This window comes from Acomys russatus, chromosome 24, assembly GCF_903995435.1.
Source record: "Acomys russatus chromosome 24, mAcoRus1.1, whole genome shotgun sequence".
In the NCBI taxonomy this organism is placed as follows: Eukaryota; Metazoa; Chordata; class Mammalia; order Rodentia; family Muridae; genus Acomys; species Acomys russatus.
The window spans coordinates 60,302,559-60,320,864 of record NC_067160.1 but is presented as its reverse complement, the minus strand read 5'-3'; the positions used below and the strand labels follow the sequence as shown (position 1 = coordinate 60,320,864).

At 52.2% G+C, this 18,306-nt stretch overlaps 1 protein-coding gene across 1 annotated transcript in view; it reads right to left on the bottom strand.

Annotated features, from left to right (window-relative positions):
* The window catches only part of Col5a1 (collagen type V alpha 1 chain), a 148,011-nt gene that overhangs the window by 64,035 nt on the left and 65,670 nt on the right, over positions 1–18,306 (bottom strand). The window contains 16 exon segments of the mRNA XM_051166957.1: positions 1,118–1,171; positions 2,095–2,139; positions 2,339–2,392; positions 3,143–3,187; positions 3,830–3,883; positions 5,605–5,649; positions 7,197–7,250; positions 8,797–8,850; positions 10,070–10,123; positions 11,596–11,649; positions 11,937–11,990; positions 13,145–13,201; positions 14,472–14,564; positions 16,007–16,081; positions 17,764–17,826; positions 18,019–18,060. Coding sequence (XP_051022914.1) covers positions 1,118–1,171; positions 2,095–2,139; positions 2,339–2,392; positions 3,143–3,187; positions 3,830–3,883; positions 5,605–5,649; positions 7,197–7,250; positions 8,797–8,850; positions 10,070–10,123; positions 11,596–11,649; positions 11,937–11,990; positions 13,145–13,201; positions 14,472–14,564; positions 16,007–16,081; positions 17,764–17,826; positions 18,019–18,060 — 897 coding nt within the window.

Here is an 18,306-nt window from a genome sequence, read left to right as displayed (position 1 = left end):
TCTACTTTTGCATGCGAGTGTGTGGTGTACATGTGTGTATATGTGTATATTTATATGTATGTAGATAGACACATGTATGTGTGCGTGAGCACATAGAGGCTTGAGGCTGATGTGAGGAGTCACCCAGACCACTGCTCCACCTCACTCCCTGAGGCAAGGTGTCTCAGACGCAGAGATTGCCAATGGAACTGTCTCTGCTTTCCAAAGCTGGAAGTGTACGTGGACACCATGACCACGCCGCATTTATATGGGGTCCTCACATTGGTGCAGCAATCACTTTAATCAGTGTCTCATCCACCCCATGCATTTAGTTTTATTAAATGGTTTTATTAAAACAATAAATAAAACAGCCATAAATAATTAATGTATCTCATCTCAATCTCTGAGATACATCCTTTCAGTTTCACTAAACACTAGAGAGCATGTGACCCTGGGGGCAGGGAAATAGTGGGGGGGGGGAATCAGAGGGGGTGGATTTAATAATTTACTTTAAAATATTTAAATTAAAAATCCCTCAAAGCAGCAACATCTTCAGGCAGAATGGCAGCACACACACACACATACACACACACACACACACACACACACACACCCCTAATGCTTTCTCTTCTCTATGCCTCCCTTTCTGCACAGCCTACTTCCCCCAAGCTTGGACCCTTCACTCACTCACTATTTTCAGGTACTGTCTAATCTGGCTCCCAGCTGTGCTCACTGCAGACGAATTACCCACCCACCCCAGACTCCAATTTCCCCCACCATGCCTAAACTCAATGTGTAAACACTAAAAATACCTCTGGCACACCCTGCCCTCACTTCCCACACCGGTAACAGGTGTAATGGCTTGGAGCCCAGCCTAGTCCTCCACACAGTTTCAGACATGATGTTGAGTTTAGGGGGACTAATTTGCACACCCTAACAAGTCAGTAGCTCTCCCTCTGTGTAGTCACATCCCCTCCATGACAGGAACACGGTATGAAAGCTTGCCCCGCATCTAGAAATCACTCAAGTCAGAACACCAGGGCACATGGTCTTCACCCACAATCGCTCAGGCAATGGTGCTCCCAGTTCCCCTCTGGGGAAGAGAGGGGCTTCCTGGAGGTGGGGGGGCACTACTCACCGGGGGTCCATCAGCACCGGGCATTCCTGGGAGACCTGGTTTCCCCAAAGGACCCTAATGTAAACCAGACAGTCTGTGAGGCGCATCATTGATGTTTACTCCTTCCCTGGGATGTCCAACCCTTCTCTATAGGCCCCCAAAGTAAATATTCAGACACTGTCACTTAGGATACCTACTGTGGTCCTTGCTCCCAGCATTCAGTTCCCCCTGCACCCATCGAGATGCCTCCCTCACCAGAACCTTCAGTTCTGTTATGGGAGCAGCCCCCTTCCATCCCCCCCAATCATCTTTCTCCCTCATATCCCCTGAGCAGATGCTGCTGTCCTGGGAGCCTTCTGAAGCTGCTCCTGGCACAGTGCCTTCCTCAGATGGATTCTCCAGCAGCATCCGTGGAATCCCTCCTACAAAGGGCGGGGCAGCCACAGGACCACCAGACCACTGCTTCATGTTACTCTCAGTAAGGTCCAGGCCTAGCACAGGCTGGCTGGCTGCATTTCAACAAGCTCTCCCAGGAACTGGATGCCTGCAGAACCACCCTCTGTAGTGCCTCTTGCTAGACAAGACCTAGACATTCTGCATGTCCTGTACTAACCCGTGCCTGGATCCTGTGATGCCGGTGGAAGGACGAGTGTCCCGGGACACAGTAGGCACTAGAAGTCTAAGTGCCAAATTTACCAAAACTCAACGAAATAGGACACCCAATTTAATCTTCTGATAAATGGCACATAGTTCATACTTAACAGTGTGTGCTGGTTTAAGGACTTCTAAAACTGGTACCTCCGCACATAGTGGACGGATGTATGAATCTATGAATCAATTAATGAGAAAGATTCAAGATCTTCCCTGAGGCTGATATGCGTGGTTCCCAGAGAGCAAGGTGCACATGCTGCCAGTGAAGGCCAACAGATCTCCCAGGCCTGGACAGAAGTGTGGCCCATGGGCAAGGCAGCCCCTCTTCACACATCTGTCCCACCTACCTTTTCTCCTGGAGGACCAATGGCACCCTGGGGACCCGGAAGACCCTAGGAGGAAGAACCAAGAGAGAAATGAGGAGACTAACTAGAGGACCCTCCTCGCCCTCTGTCATCTTCCCACTCATCAACCCCCCATCCAGGTACTAACCATCTTGTGATGGCAGAGGTAAGTCTGTACTTCCCAGGCATTTCACCGGAACCTGGCCCCACCCCTGATGCCCTAAGCCACCTTTCCTAGGACACTTACCTGGGCACCAGGGTTACCCTGCTGTCCTGGAGGCCCAGGCTCTCCCTGGGGACCCTATAGGAAACAGAAGCAAAGGCCCTGAGAAAAGGACCTAGGAACCACACCCCATTTTGGGGAATCCCATTTCCACATCTTTTCTTTTTTTAAGATTTATTTATTATGTTTACAGTGCTCTACCTGTATGTAAAATTGCAGGCCAGAAGAAGGCATCAGATCACATTATAGATGGTTGTGAACCACCATGTGGTTGCTGGGAATTGAACTCAGGACCTCTGGAGGAGCAGTCAGTGCCCTTAACCTCTGAGCCATCTCTCCAGCCCCAGCATTTCTACATCTTATCTTTCTGTCCTGCTCTGAACTGTCCCCCAGTAGTCCCAGGAGTCAATGTGTGGGAAACAGCTTTAGGGAAAAGGGGTGCTGCCCCTGAAAGCAGGCAGAACCGTACTCCCATAGGATTAAGGACTTGCCTCAGCAGAGAGCACATGGACTCTTTAAGGCGGAAAAGTGTGACAGAAGCTGACCCCGCAATACTCTACTAGTAGGAAATTGTGCCCTTGAAATAGAAATAGAGCTAATAGACTCATCTGGTGGAACTGACTTCTGGCTCCAGCTGAACTAACTGACTTTGGAAAACACATATCAACTTGGGAGTCTGGCATGAGGCTCTGCCACCAGGGGGCAGCACCAGGCCATGGGCCAGAGGCTAAAGTGCCCACTCACCTACCCCATTTTCTAGCCCAGACAGGCAGGGACTGTGCCCACAAACCATCACCAAAAGCCAGGTCATGCGACCCTGGGACTCACCACATTCCCTTTTGGGCCAGGCTGGCCATCCATACCCGTTACACCCTGCAGGAGAGTTATAAAGAAAAGAGATGTTTTCAACACAGAATGAGCAACCCCACTCCGCATTCTTGGACACGGTCCAGAGGTGGAGTATATTCTCTGGGGAGATGGTGGACTTGACTCTCAACCCCTCACAGCTGGGGATACTAACCCTACACCATAAGCCAGCTGAGCCATCAGGCCCTAGCACCCTCATATGAGCAGACCCTGAGTTCTAGAAAAATCTCTCAGAGGGTCTGAAGAGGGTAGGGCCAGTCTGACCCACCCAAACAGAGCCCCTTTCAGAACCATGACCCTCTACGTCTTTCCAGAACTCCCAAAGGAAGATGCTGGAAGGTCTCTCAAGCAGAGAGACAACGTGGCATTCTGAGGCATTGCTTATAATAGAAAAAATAAGAACCATCAAGAGTTGTGTGCCAGAAAGGGAGACTGAAAAGCCCAGAAGAGCTTCAAGGCCAACTGCCTCAGCCCCATCCATTTCCTTGTTCTTCACATGTGAGCATGAAGGACCCACAGCCCCTCACGCCCACAGCTGGTGAGTACTAGGATCAGCACGGCTCCATGACCCCAGTGTCACTAGCTGGGACAGAGGGTCTTCTGGGTCATAAGGTGGACACATAATGCCAAAGAGGTGATAGAACTTACAGGAGGGCCGGGAGGGCCAGGAGGGCCTTTTGGCCCAAGCAGACCACGTGGTCCCTGCAAGACAAAAAGACAAGGAAGGATGAAACCCAGAGACCTGCCCTGCCTGTCTGCCGTGTGTAGCCCATACCCGGTGGTACCCTGTGCCCTACTAGAGCTGAGCTGGTGAATCCAGAGTCCTGAGAAAGATCCTGTCACACCCACTTTCCATTTCTCCCATCCTCCTCTCTACCTGGCCATGGGAACCAGAGGCAGAGAGCTCCTGGTATGGAGGGGCTCAGCTGGGCAGCAGGGATGTCCTCAAGGAAGGGTCTTTCCTGCCTTCCTCTGACACTCAGGGAGGTGAGCACACATTCTCTCCGTGGAAAACTCATGACATTACATTGTACTGCTGGATTCTGTGTTTATTGCAGGGTCCTTCTTCAATCTCTCTCCCCAGTCACATGCAATGGTGTCATTTCTAGGATGACAGAGCTCAAGGGAGCAAGGAACTGGTTCAGAAGACACCACGCCTGCAGGAAACTTCAGGGCCTTGTTGGGGACAGCTACTCAGGAGAGTCACAGTATCTTCCCCTCCCTTGGGCATGGAAGGGTTGTGCACAGTGACTGCAGGCTAAACCAAGGGACTGGCCTGAGGCACTACTGATGTCTCAGGTGGGTATGGGGCGGCTCTAGGAGAGCTGCCCACCTTGGGAATTCAAGGCTTCATCCAAGGCACTTGGATCTCAAGTGCTCTTGATTTTGACAGAATCTTTTAGATGGCAACAAAGCAAAAAACAAAATAAAAGCAAAAACAACAATAAAACTCTTTCCTCACATTCTCTGCATCTTAAATGCGCCCTTTATTATTTTAATACTTGTGGGAGGGTTGTTGTTGTTGTTATTGTTTGGGGGGTTTCTTTTGTTTTGTTTTGTTTTGTTTTATTTTATTGAGACACTAGTAACCCAGAAGGCACCACTTAGATGTGTGTTAAAGAGAACAGCACTGATGGATCATCCTCAGTGGCTAGTCAGACATCTAGGGGTATAAATACATCCCAAACGAACTTGAGCATGCTGACCCCATGCTCTGCCCTGTGCGGCATTTACAGCACAGCTCATCAATTAACTTCACCAGATACAAACGACCTCCCGACTTGGATGACGAAGGTTCTGAGCATTGGTAAATGATGGGGAATTAATGTCCTTTTGACCTTGGGAAAATCTGCTTTAAGCCTAAATACAAGTTGGCTGGCAAAAAGGCAGCTTTCCCTGCAGGGGGTGGCGGGTGCAGTTGCCAGGCCTGGGGCAAGCTCAGGCCTATTCAGTCCTCTTGACTGTCCCAGCACCCACTATGACTGCTGACTGGGTGCCTGCCATGGCACCTTGGACACCTACCACGATGCTCTACCACCATGTTACTTAGGCACCTCCTAAGATTCTTGCAGAATGAACACTATATTGGGTCTTCCTGTCTACTCTGACACACTTGAGTGTCCACCATGAACCATCTGAGCATTCTCCATGTTGCACTCAGGCACCTGGCATAATTCCCCTGGAATCATATGCCCATGAGCACTTGCTACAACTCTCCAGGGCCCAGCTTCCTCCTGTAGAAAGGGTGGGGTGTGTATACATTCCCTAGAGTCGCCCAGCCCATAGTGTCACCCCTCTGTTCCTTCCTGGGCAAATGTCACTTGCCCCCTCCCCCAGACCAAGCTCTCTAATCTAGTGCACATCCATCCATCAATTCCTGATTATGGAGCTGAGGCCCAGAGTCCCACCCACCAGCAACTTACAGGCTCCCCGGGCAGGCCCCTGGGCCCAACTTCTCCATCGTCACCCTAGGGAAGAGAAAGAAAAGGATGTGTCAGGGCAAGCTTTGAGGCCTGGGTACCCAGAGGCCATCTCTCCATACCACACAGCAAGATTCTGCCCATTCCTCAGGCGGAGGAGCTAATTTGCTAACGCTTGTCCCTTAGGAGATGCCCCTGTCCTCACTCTGGAGCTGCAAAGGGAGCAGCTGCTGCAGGGAACAGCAAGGCTTGGAAGCAGGCCCTACTCGCCAGCTGCATTCAAGCTGCAGCGAGGGCAGTTAGGCAGACACTTGTTGAGTTCAAGGCCTTAGCCACCCTCATGAGTAACAGAAACTGAGGAACAAGGACGTCAGAGGAGAGGCAGAGGAGCCCCAGGCAGACTGCAGTGAACGCAGGGTCTACCAGGGTCCAAGCAGCCAGTGGCAAACTCAGAAGAGCCTTTGCTTCCTGACGTGAGATGGGATGGTGGCTCCAGGTCCCCTGGGTCCCACCTGGGGCTATTAGCCAAGACACTGCTCCCTATCACACAACTCAGCTCTTCTGCTTTCCTCATACACAAAGACATACAGTCAAAACATACAACCTGTGTGTGTGCGCACATGCTCATGTCTGCCCCCATTCAATAACTGTGCAGCCACACATACAGCATGCATACATAGATGCACACACATGCACGTGCACACACCTAGTTCACTTCTGCTTACACAGCAGTGTACATGTATGCACATGCCGTGTATGCACATATGTACACAAAGGCATATGCGCACACAACACGTAGATAGCTGAGTATGCAAATGCATGCATATGAACCCACACTCAAATTTCCTAAATCAAGAGGGTGGAGCATCCAAAAGTAGCCCTCTCCTTCCTCAGCTTACAGCTAATTAGGCCAAGGTCGAGACATGGGAAACTCCCTGGCAAAGTCTGGGATCTGGACAGGACATTGTCTCTCTCCCACTTTCCTGGGGTTCTTGAGCTCCTAGCAATAGTTCAGGGAGCCCATATTCTCTGCCACGCACACCTGTGCTGTGGCCTATGAGCTCAGCCCCCAGCCACTGAGGATCCTGGGATGGACACTGAGGAGTGCTCTGGGAACAGACGCCCAGGCTAAGAAGCCAGACTCCAGCCCGTCCCTCCCTTCTCCATTCCTATGTTGAGTTACTTCACCCTTCCCTCCCTCTGGGGCCAGAGATAGTGACTTCCCTCCATCCCTCCATCCCCTGCCCTCCCGAGCCCTTGCTTCTCCCCCTGACACCTCATTTAGATGAGATCAGCAGAGGCACTGAGCTCATTAAGCCCCTGGCATCTCCCCTCCACAGGATCCAGGGCACCTGTCTCCTATAGTTAGAGGCTTTTTTTCCTGAAACTCATGACAGTTTGACCCTCAATGGCAAGAAGGATAAAATAAAATGAATGCTTGCACCTTGCCTCAGTCTCAGGAGCACACAGCCACCTCCCAGGCCAACACACATGCTCCCTTTCCCCAGCACTGCCCCCCACCCGCACTCCCTCAACCACCCACCCTGTCTGTTTTCCAGTAGAAACTCAGGGAAAGGATGCTGAGAGATACGTACCCTTTCTCCATCATCTCCTGGGAGTCCCGGCGGGCCAGAAGGACCAGGGTCACCCTAGCAAGTCAACCAGAGTCAAAGTTAACCAGTGCAGAACAGATTGCCCACAACCATCCCAAGCCTCCTTCTCTGTCCTCTTAATTCTAAGCCTCGGTCCTATAGGCCAGTTCTTCTGGGAGGGCATATGCTGGGGGGTCAGTCTAGTGGCCCTTGCACCCAAGTCCCATCTGGGTAGCTTGACAATGGCAGAATCATCAGACTGAGCACCTAAGAGGCTTAGCAGGAGCCACAAACATGCAGGGACACTGGGCACTCAGTGTCCCTCCCACAGAAAGGACCACCCTGCACCAAGGTGAGGGGCAGGGCTAATTTTACCTCACGCAAACCTGCAGCTCCAAGCCTCGCCTGTAGTAGGTGCTCAATGTGTGCTCTCATCACTTGTTCAAAATGAGGGCACACCCTCCTCCCACCGCTCACCCCAGACAAAGACTGCCATTGGTGACTCTGAGCTTGTTTTCATGTAATTATGAGTGAGCATAGAGGCAGCAGCTGTGGGTGAGTTCCAGCACCACTATTCAGTGTATTCAGAGCACAGGCATTTCTCACTGTAAGACCCATATCTGCATGCTTTATGCCCACGTTTCTATGTGTGTGTATGTTTTGCCCATGTGTATGCATGATTGTATTGTTGCATCTGTGTACATATATGTATATGCACATGCATGTACTATATACGCATGTGTCCCCACATCTGCCTATATGTATGAGTGTGACTGGGTAAATCTGTCCATGTGTACCTGTTTACATACATGTGTACTCCCATGTATATACATGTATATGCACATGGGTGTCTATATGCCTATGTCTCTGTGTACATGTCTGTATGTTTATGTGCTTGTGAATGTGTGTACATGTTTCTGGGCCCTATATTATTATACTTTGTATGTATGCATACATGTCTCCATGTTTGTATGAGTGTATGAATGTGTGTGAGTGTGGATATGTGCATGCATGTGTGTATATGTATATGTGTATGGATGAATCTGTGTCCCTGTGCCTTTGTGTGTATGCCTGAGAAGGTATCTGTGTACATGTTTGTACATACATACATATGTGCCTGGATGTCCCAAACAATGCTAAAATTGACAAATAAATCTACTTCAAGGCAAAGCAGGTTAGAGAGGATCCACTCCCAGCTACGGGTGAGAAAGGCAGGCAGGCACCACGGTGGCCCAAGCCCAGCCCCGCTTAGCAGCAGGCCCCTGAGACTGCCCCACCTTCCCAGGGCCACAGCCTGCGCGTGATAGCTGTTTGGATTTCCCATGAATGTGAAGCCTCCCTTAGATAGAAAGTTGGTTCTAGAAGGTTCTAAAACTAGTTCTAACACACTTATTTCCTCACTTCCGAGTCCTCTGTGATACCCTGCGATGAAGTGCCTGCTGGACTTGCTTATAAGCCACAGGTAGGAAACAGAACTTCTCTGGGTTAGGTCGCCATCAGCAGAGACTTCATTCCAAGGGTCAGTTGTGTGAACAGCCACAGTGCTTCCATTGTAAAATGGGGGCACCTGGCCCACTCCCCAAATCCCACAGCAAATACTCACCCTGTGGCCCTTCTCTCCCGGCAACCCAGCCAGACCATCAAAGCCACGGTCACCCTGCAAGGACAAGAGAGCTGCATCAAAAACCACACGCACAGTAGGACCTACTGACACCCTTAACAGAGCACCCTGGACCTAGTGTCCTCTCGTGGCCTCTGCACAGCCGTCCTGTGCCAGGCCACTGTGGAGACTGTATATGCCACCTCCTATCCCCAAGCAAGGCAGAGGTGAGAAAGGGAGGAGCACTGTTGTCCCCAAGACAAAGGCCAGGGCATCCTTGGGGATGTTGACATTCAGTTTATCAGTGGCCACTGCAAAGTCAGCATGTGTTCATTTGCTCTGAGTCTCCCCCAGCAGGAGTGGTCCCATTGTCCTGATGGCTGCAGCCTTGTGTCCTGAGGGCTGTCACACACCAGTGCTCACACTCACTGTTAGAGGCCCCAGCATCTCCACCTGCAGGAACCCTGGCTCCTGCCTTCCAGCCTCATAGATGCCATTATCAGCATCCCATCTTGTGGGTGTTCAAGCCCAGGAGGATAATATCAGAATAGGGTATGTGTGGCTTTTTGTGACTTCATATTTAAAAGAGCATAAACTACTTGACAGAACAGTCTGATTCTCTTCCTCCTGTCATCCACAGCTTTCTGTGTTCCTTAGCTCAGGGTTCACAGGAAACATTAAGGACTTTGGATCCAGGGGCACGCAGCACAGATGCACTGAAGAGTGACAGTTCCTGGCAACCCAGGCATGTGGGAGATATTCTATCTATACAGGGTCACAGGAAGAGGGATGAAGCCAGGGTCCACAGCATCAGGGATCCACAGCTGTCACATGTCTATACGAGTCCTTTGCAAGCACAGAAGCCGCTGCTCACCCACAGGTTGTGTCTACCCTCCCCCACGAGGCCCAGGTCCTGACTTCCCAAGGCAGGACAGGAAAACTCATGTCCCCTAGACTTGGGATCATCTGGCCCGCCTTGCCACCAAGGGTGTGGCCTGCTTACCTGCACACTCTCAAGGGGTTCTCACAACTCACCCCACCTCACTCACTGCCCATATGCAGAGGGCACCTGCCCCTTTAAGGAGACTGATTCTCACCCATGCAATTCGCCTGTCAATCTGTCCTCTCAACACACACACTAGAGGGACTCATCAAAGTGAGTCAGCACTCCCTAGAGTCACCGCTCATCAAACATGAGGGTTATGTCATCAATATGACGTCAGCGATGATGGTGAATGGGAGACCCTGACATGAGGAGTGTAGGGTGACTGCCTACCTTGGGGCCTGTTTGTCCAGGCATGCCTCTGGCTCCATCACTCCCAGCTCGGCCCTGGAACAGAAGAGACAAGCAGTCCATATGGGAGAAAAGCCAGCCTTCTACATCCTCTGGGAGCAGCTTCCCAGAAAACCAAGCCGAAGGAGTCACCGTGAAAAGCACTCCAGCCAAAGGCGATTGTCCAGTGTCACCAGACTGGACAGGGGACCCAGATCCAACACCTCGAGGCCATGCTATGGCCAGCAAATAAAAATATAGTGTTTGCCTCCCTGGGACTTGACCCAGGAGCCTGATGCCACCTGTCCTTTTAGGCTTGAGAAGGTAGACGGGATTTGGGAGGTCCAGTAGAGGAAGCTTGCTTTTGTGGCTCCAGGGACGTGCTGCTGACAATCATGAGAAGCTCAGGTCTTTGCTACCACTGGGAAGAAAATTAAAGACCAAAGATTTGGCTAGCTCCAGGCCTCTCTTGATCACTTATACCTGAGTGAGTATGAGACAGGTCCACAAGGTGTGTGTCCCAGTCAGACAACACAGTGACCTCAAGGCCAGGGTCTGCACTGCATGGTGAGCTGGCCACCCATCTTTGTCTGCTCTCACACTTGCTCCCCAGGCATGGAAAATATCCGAGAGCAAACCCAGGGTGCCCAGTTGATTGCCATAGGTCTGAAGGCCAAGCCTGGACTTGCAGAGTCTGCATAAAGCCGGGCGTGGTGGTGCATGCCTGTAATCCCAGAACTCGGGAGGCAGAGGCAGGTGGATCACTGTGAGTTCGAGGCCATCCTGGTCTACAAAGTGAGTCCAGGATAGCCAAGGCTACACAGAGAAAGCCTGTCTCAAAAAAACAAACAAACAAACAAACAAACAAACAAAAAACAAAAAAATAATTAAAAAAACAGAGTCTGTATAAGGACTACAGTACAACAGAGAGAAGCACAAGCGCACAGGGTCTCCCTGACAAGCCCCTGATCACTAGTGCAGCACACCAGCCTCTTCTTTCCCATTTCCTGATGATGACTGATCATGTCTTGGGGGTGTTACCCATGGGCTCATGGTCAGGCACATATGCAATGCGTGCGAAGGGCTGTTTGTAGTAACAGGATGGGCTAATTAAGCCTTTGCTAGCCTTCCTGGGTGTGGGCATCACTTTTTTAGCGTGGCATCTTGAAGCTGCTGTGCTCCTGAGGAAACCAACTGGATCCATCCAGGAGGACAGCACTCTCAACAGGAAATCTCAGGAAGCTAGTGGGCTGAAGGAAGGCTTGAGCAGGAGCCAAGACAGCCATTTCTGGAGAGGAGGCACGAAGTGTTCCCCCAAAGGCGAGGGCCACTATCAACAACCAACAATGTGGATCCAGTGCCTGCTGTGACCCATCTGGGAGATGGCTTTAGGCACAGGTCAACCATCTCACCCCAGTATTTGTTGTTGGACACACAGACACAGCTTTGGAGGTGGACACGGGACGATGAGGTTCCTAAGGGGACAGTCTACCTCAGGTTTGGACATGCTCATAGAGCCCAGCACTTACCCGTCTTCCGGGCTTTCCTGTTGGGCCAGGTGGACCTTGCACACCTCGGGGACCCTGCCAGAAATCAGAGGACAAAGCATCAGGATATGTCCCTCATTCATCCCCATGCATGTCAGCCTAGCCTAAGGCTCACTGTTCCGGTTGCCCACATGTGGACATCTTGGTGACAGGACACAGGTACTGCCTTAAGTGAGGGCTAGTGAAGCCAGCACAAACACCTTGCTCTATAGTGTCAGTAACAATTCTTTCTGCTTTTGTTGGAGAAGTATTAGCAATCGAACCACCACCAGCAACCAGGAGCCACACCCCAGAGAGCAAAGCAGAGGTAGGTTCACACATACCTGAGGCCCCATGTCTCCTGGCTCACCCTTCAAACCTCCGCTCCCAGGAGGACCCTAGAGAGACCATACCATATTAGTGTGTACCAGACAAGTGACACAGGGACATTGTGTGTATAGCAGGCAGGGAGCCCTAATCACGGCAAGCCTGCTTTCTGTGACGAAGGAAAAAACATGACTTCCAGGAGGCAGAGGGACCAGTAGCTGCCAGGGTCTCTTCCTGGTACTTAGTAGAATCCCAGGAGAAGGGTTTTTTTTACCCCAGGACTTTTTACCCCATGATTTTGACAGCCTCCAACTTGGAACACTGTGCATAGCCTATGGGTTAGTTCGAGATAAGAGCACCTGGGAGATTGGCCTCAACCTTCCGCATGCGGGGGACTAAGCCCAGACCTGGGGGTGAGAGGTAGCATACGACCAAGTCAGCCAGTGGTATAAAGCTATAAGGATCCTGTGTCCTTAGGGTTGGAGGTTTAGCTCAGTGGCAGAGTGCTGGCCTAGCAAGTGCAAGGCTTGGGGTTCAGTCCTCAGCTCCGAAGGGCTAAAAGGTGGCTGTGTCCTTGCCGGGCCCTACTCCCAGTGCCCAGAGCATGTATCTGACACTTGGATGACAGCTTAGGGTCCCTGGATACACAGCATCCATGCTGTACTGTGAGGGCCCAGAGGAAGCCGAGCTGAGACACCCAGGCCAGGCAGGGAAGGACAGCAACCCCTGGGGTTGGCCTGCACTGGGGTAACCTTTGACACTGGGACAGAAGTCTAAGGAAGAAGACCCCTAAAGGACACAGAAGCTGACCCCTCATCAGCCAAAAGTGTAGCCGGCATAGCTACACAGGCTCAGCCTCTGTGGACATCTCCAGGCCTCTAGAATAACAGTCCCTAACCTGCTGTGTTCTCTGTGATAGAGAAAAGAGAGAGGAGCCTAGAGTGTGTCCTTCACAGGGAGAGGGTGGAGCTCAGAAGCAGAGGTGGGGAGGGACCACCCCATCCTCCCATCATGTTTAAACTGAGACCTATTTCCCAAGAACTGGCCCCAAATCCTTCAAATGACCCCAATCACATCCAACCCCCTGACACATGCTCCCACAATGGGATGGAATGGCTCCAAGAGGCCACATGTCTGAACTGACTCCCAGCTGGGAACAAAGGTGCCAGGCAGAGGGCCATCCAGTGTTCTCCACCCACTGGCCCCAGACCTGCCAATCACTCACCATCGGGCCAGGTCTCCCAGTAAGACCCATTGGACCAGCTGGGCCCCTCAGTGCCAACTGCAAAGGAAAAGAGAGGATATCAGAAAAAGGCTCTGGGTGGCCCTGTCCTGGTTTTCTGGCCCCTGTTCTGTGACACGTGGCCAAGGACAGGAAAGACTGGAGGTTCACTGGCCCATTTCTGGGCTCTCAGCATCTCCACAGGGAAACAGGACACAGATGTAGAAGCCAGTGCTACCCACAGCTCCACTGTGGCCAAGTCCCCAGCGCCTTCCTCTTTTTCAAGCCTGTGGGAGATCCTTGCTTGTGGACCACCCTGTATCTTATCTAAACTGTGGTCTCCCTTCCTGGGGAGTAGGCTGAGGCATATATGTTCTTTGTGGATTTGAGACTTTTGTCTCCGGAAGAGGCACTGTGTACTCTGCAGCAATGAGAGAGATGTGTGCGGTGCATGGGGGAGCCTGTGACCCTAGACTCTCTGTCATTCACTGACCCCCTGGTTTCATGTGGCCCCTGTCAGCCACCACCCAGGTTCAACTTGTCTTCCCAAAAAGCCACTCTGTTGCAGGGCTCCAACCCCCCACCACAGTGCCATCTTACTTTTGGAAGATTAGTTTGCAGTTTGAAACTCTGTGGGGACTAGCAAGATGGCTCAGCTGTCAAACTGCCTGCCAGGCAACCGTGAGGATCTGAGTTAGGATTCCCAGCACACATGCAAAGCGCCAGGTGTTCAACACCTGTCTCTATCCCCAGTACTGGGAAGGCAAACCCAGACGGTTTCCTGGTGCTCTTTGGCCAGCCAACTGAACCAAATCAATGAGCTTCAGGGTCAGGGAGAGACCTCGTCTCAAAATAAAGAGACTGAGAGAAAATTACAACACTCACCAGAGACCCTGGACCCAATGCAAGAGCCTTGGGGAGTCAATGTGAGGTACCCTAGGTCCAGGATCTCTCTCCTAGGGTGTGTCCTTGCATTCAATCCCAATCCCAGCCCTGGGAGCCTGAGTCAACCAGCTGGCAGCCCTACCTGGAGCCCCGAGCAGTTCCTTTCCCTGTGGCTAGCCCCAGGTACAGGGCGTGGCACAGACTGAGTGTCTGCACACTGCAGATAAGAGGGGTCCATTGGGCCAGATGAGCTACAGAGGCCCCTTGTTGTGGACAGGATGCCCCTGAAAATTCTCCTTGAGTCGCCCACATTGTGCAGCTAGACACAGAGAACCCAACCTCCCCTAGGCTCCTGACCATGCAGACTGTGAGGCAATCACTCAGTCCCTGCAACCACTTGGGCCAGGTTCTGTCACACGCATCCCCAGGGGGCCACATTACTCACCCTGGCTTGCTGAAGGATAGCCTGGGCTTGGGACTCCTGCGCAGAAACCATGGGGCCCTTAGAACCAGCATCACCACCGCCTCCAAACCTGAACTGCGAGAGCAAGGGGAAGAGTCACCAGGGGTGGAAAGTGGCAAACAGAGACTCCCAATCCCAGAACCCATGTGCACATGGCCCTCCTGTCTGTTTTAGCCCTGGATACCTAAAACCCAGCCTGGGCCGCAAAGGACCCTGGGCCTTCATTGTCTTGCATCCTGATGAAGTACAGGCCCTCATCACTGCCAAGAGTAGCCAGAGGCCAAAGAAACCAGCCTAGGTCCAAGGGACCTGCCAGGGACACCTGGTTCTATGTTGGGTCTCCCTCGGTGCAACATGCATCTTGAGGCTAAAGTGCAGTTGATGTTCTTGTTCCCAGACCATAGGAAGACAACATGAGCAGCAAATGTCACATTCTTTAGCGTCTGCCCTTGGGGAGGGGAACCTGCCAACTTCCCACACTCCTCCATACCAGCTGTCCCTGGTACACTGTACTGAAAGAATGCTGCTGATAACACAGTCCTGGGACCACAGTGCTGGGGGCACAGTCCTGGGGGCACAGTGCTGATAACACAGTCTGAGAGCACAGTGCTGAAAGCACAGTCCTGGGACCACAGTGCTGGGGGGCACAGTCCTGGGAGCACAGTGCTGGGGGCACAGTGCTGATAACACAGTCTGAGAGCAGTGCTGAGAACACAGTGCTAAATGCAGTCCTGAGGACATAGTGCTCAGGCACAGTGAGGGAGATGAGGGGCAAGGACAATAATTAACAGCAAGGTGTCTGAGGAGCTGGTCTGGCTCTGCCTATGCCTGGCCCTTCACTTACCCAAGTTTCTTATGCCAGACCTAGAACCCTCCATCCTGAGGGCACCTCTACAAGGGCCCCAGTTACTCTCCAGAGGACAGACAGGAGTCCAGGGCATGTGCCCCTCCCTTCATGGTCTCCTGTAACTGCAGAGACCCCGATGCCAGCGGCGGTGCTTGGGTGCTGACTGCCAGGGCTATGTCTAAGAAACTTCTAGGTTTGGAAGTCTGAGGCCAGCTGGCCCTCAGCTCCTCTCTGAGCTCTAAGTCCCTCATCTCTGAACGATTGGCCTGAGGGACCATCCTCCACTTGTCACAGAGAATGTGAGCCTGGGCTTCATTCATATTGCTTAGGATTCAATAGCAACTCCAGTGAAAGGCAGCATCCAGAAGGTTCTACATGACATCTGACCACACAGCTTCCAGCGAAGGCCCTGTTCCTCTCCCACCCACAATCACTGGTCAGTTCTTTAGGGAGACGGGATCCAGCCATTGTCACAGAGAGCCTTGCAGCAGACTTCCCCAGGAGTCCCACCCAGAGAGTGGGACTTTCCTTTCCCCTCGTGGTACCAGTAACAGGCTGAGTTACGTGGACCCCACTCACACCCAACTCCTGGGCCACCACAGATCCATACATACCTACCTCTATCATGACCCACCCACCGAGAATGCCACCCCCAGTTACAGACACTCACCGGCAACATAAGCATTGTTCCTGGGGGACCAGGCAAGCCATCAGCCCCAGGAAGACCTGGGCGCCCAGGGGGACCCTAGAGGCAGGGAGGAAAGAAAACCGGTCAGAGAGAGACAACGGGACAGAGATGAGTGGCAGTAGTGAGAAGGAGAGGGCAGAAAACAGGCTAGAGCAGGCAAAGAGCAACGCAAGACTCCATGGCAGAGAATGTGCTAGAAACCCGGAGAAAGGAGCAGCATGACAGGGGGATGTGGGCACAGGGAGTGAGGGAGCTGAGTTAGATGTAAAACATTCAGAGATGTCCCAGCACTCGGGAGGCAGAGGCAGGCGGATCGCTGTGAGTTCGAGGCCAGCCTGGTCTACAAAGTGAGTCCAGGGTGGCCAAGGCTACACAGAGAGACCCTGTCTAGAAAGAACCAAAAAAAAAAAAAAAACATTCAGAGATGAAAGGCAGGCAACTGTGTCTAGCTGGAGGCAGGAGGCTGAGCCTTGAGCTGGAGAAAAGCAGGGGTCAACCCCTATCAATCTGCATAGCCCAGCCCTCCGAGCTGTCTCCACACAGAATGGGGGCTGAGAACCGCAGCCCTAAGCTCTCCGGGCTGAGTGAGGTGCTGGAGGACAGGATAGAGCTCTTCCTGATGGTCCTGCAGGCTGGTCACCCTAGCCTCCTGCGTGCCTTCCACACAGCCTCCTCTTCTGGGCCTCACAGCCTGCTGCCATCTGATCTTCTCTCCCAGGAGTCATCTCCCAGCCTTGAGAAATGAATCCCTTTGACAGCCTAGATGGTTCACAAAACCTTCCTGTAAGTGCTCAACTTATGGTGCCCCCCCACCCACGAAGGCAAAAGGCTAGCTTGCCACCTGTCGTCACATATCCTGTTTCTTCCATCCTTCCCCTGAGATTTACCATCCTCTACTGACTGACACCCAGAACCCCTCCCAGTCTTCCCTGCATCTACAGACACCCAACTTTATCCTTTACCAGCATTGCCCAAACTTCTGCCTTGAGGAGGCCCTAGCCAGCAGAGCATACACAGCACCCTACCATGTGGCCACACCATCATGTGTGGCCACCTCCCGCTTAAACACCTTACTGTGCTGGCCCAAGAGCCAGGGACAAATGCCTAGCCTTAACACATATACAACCTCATCTACAACTTGGATGCCTGATTATCAGTGGTGATATTCATTTGATGATTGGGCAAAAAGAGAAGGAAGGGAACAAGGGAGGGAGGAAAGGAAGAAAGGAAGGAAGGGTGGGTGGGCTTCAGAAACCCACAGGCTGCAGTACTTCAATCCACCACCAGGTGTCAGAAGAAGCTCATGGTCCAGGGCTTGGCTCACATCCCACTCAGAACAAACCTCCCCAGCCAGTGGCTTGACTTCTACTAAGAGGGTCTATTGTGAGAACTAATGTAGGTTCCAGGCCAGGAGCTGCTCCTGCGAGGCACAGAGAAAGCACCAGGGCCCTCCAAGCTGCCACTTGGGGCCACTGCTGAGGGTTGACTGCTGGCTGCCTCCGGACCCAGGTTTAGTTACACACAGGGCCAGGTGAGAGTGAACCCCATAAAGACCTGAGGGGGTAACACTGGGTGGCTCTAGGGAGGAGGAAATTTGAGGAAGGAGTGGTTGTTCTTAGTGTCATTTCTCCATTGAAAAACAACACAGGAGGCAGAGCAGGAAGGGAGGAGGAAAGAGAGACAGACAAGGCAAGACAATCCACACGGCATGTGGTCATGGAACTGAACTGGCCTCTTACCCTTTCTCCAGGGTCACCCATTTGGCCAGTAGGACCTGTAGTTCCTGGAGGTCCTGGAAGACCCTGGAATTAAAAACAAAAGCAAGACAGAGTTCCAGATATGGCCTCAGGGCAAAGACTCGAGAGGCAGAAACAAAGCTAAGGAAGTTGTAGGCCCGGGTATCTGCAAAAGTGAGGAACATTGAACTTCCTCCCCAGGAAATTACCCTCACAGTGCCCCCCACAAGTCAGAGGGAAATAAAACCAGACACTCACAGCAGGGCCTTCAGGGCCAGGGGGCCCCTCTATCAGCATTCCCTGCAGAGAGGAAGAGAAACAGGCCATCTGAGATCACGGGCCCAGCCCAGCTCCCAAACGGGGTGGACAACAACCCTTAAATTTACAACAGTCAGCCAAGAGGTCAGCCAGTCCTTACAGGACTCCTAGACAGTGGCCTGTGGTGGGAACACATTGTCTTTGCATCCCAAGTCGCAGCAGGCTCCAGCCAGTGATCAGGGGTCCACAGGCTCCCCTCAAACACAATGTTGACAAAAGCACCCCAAT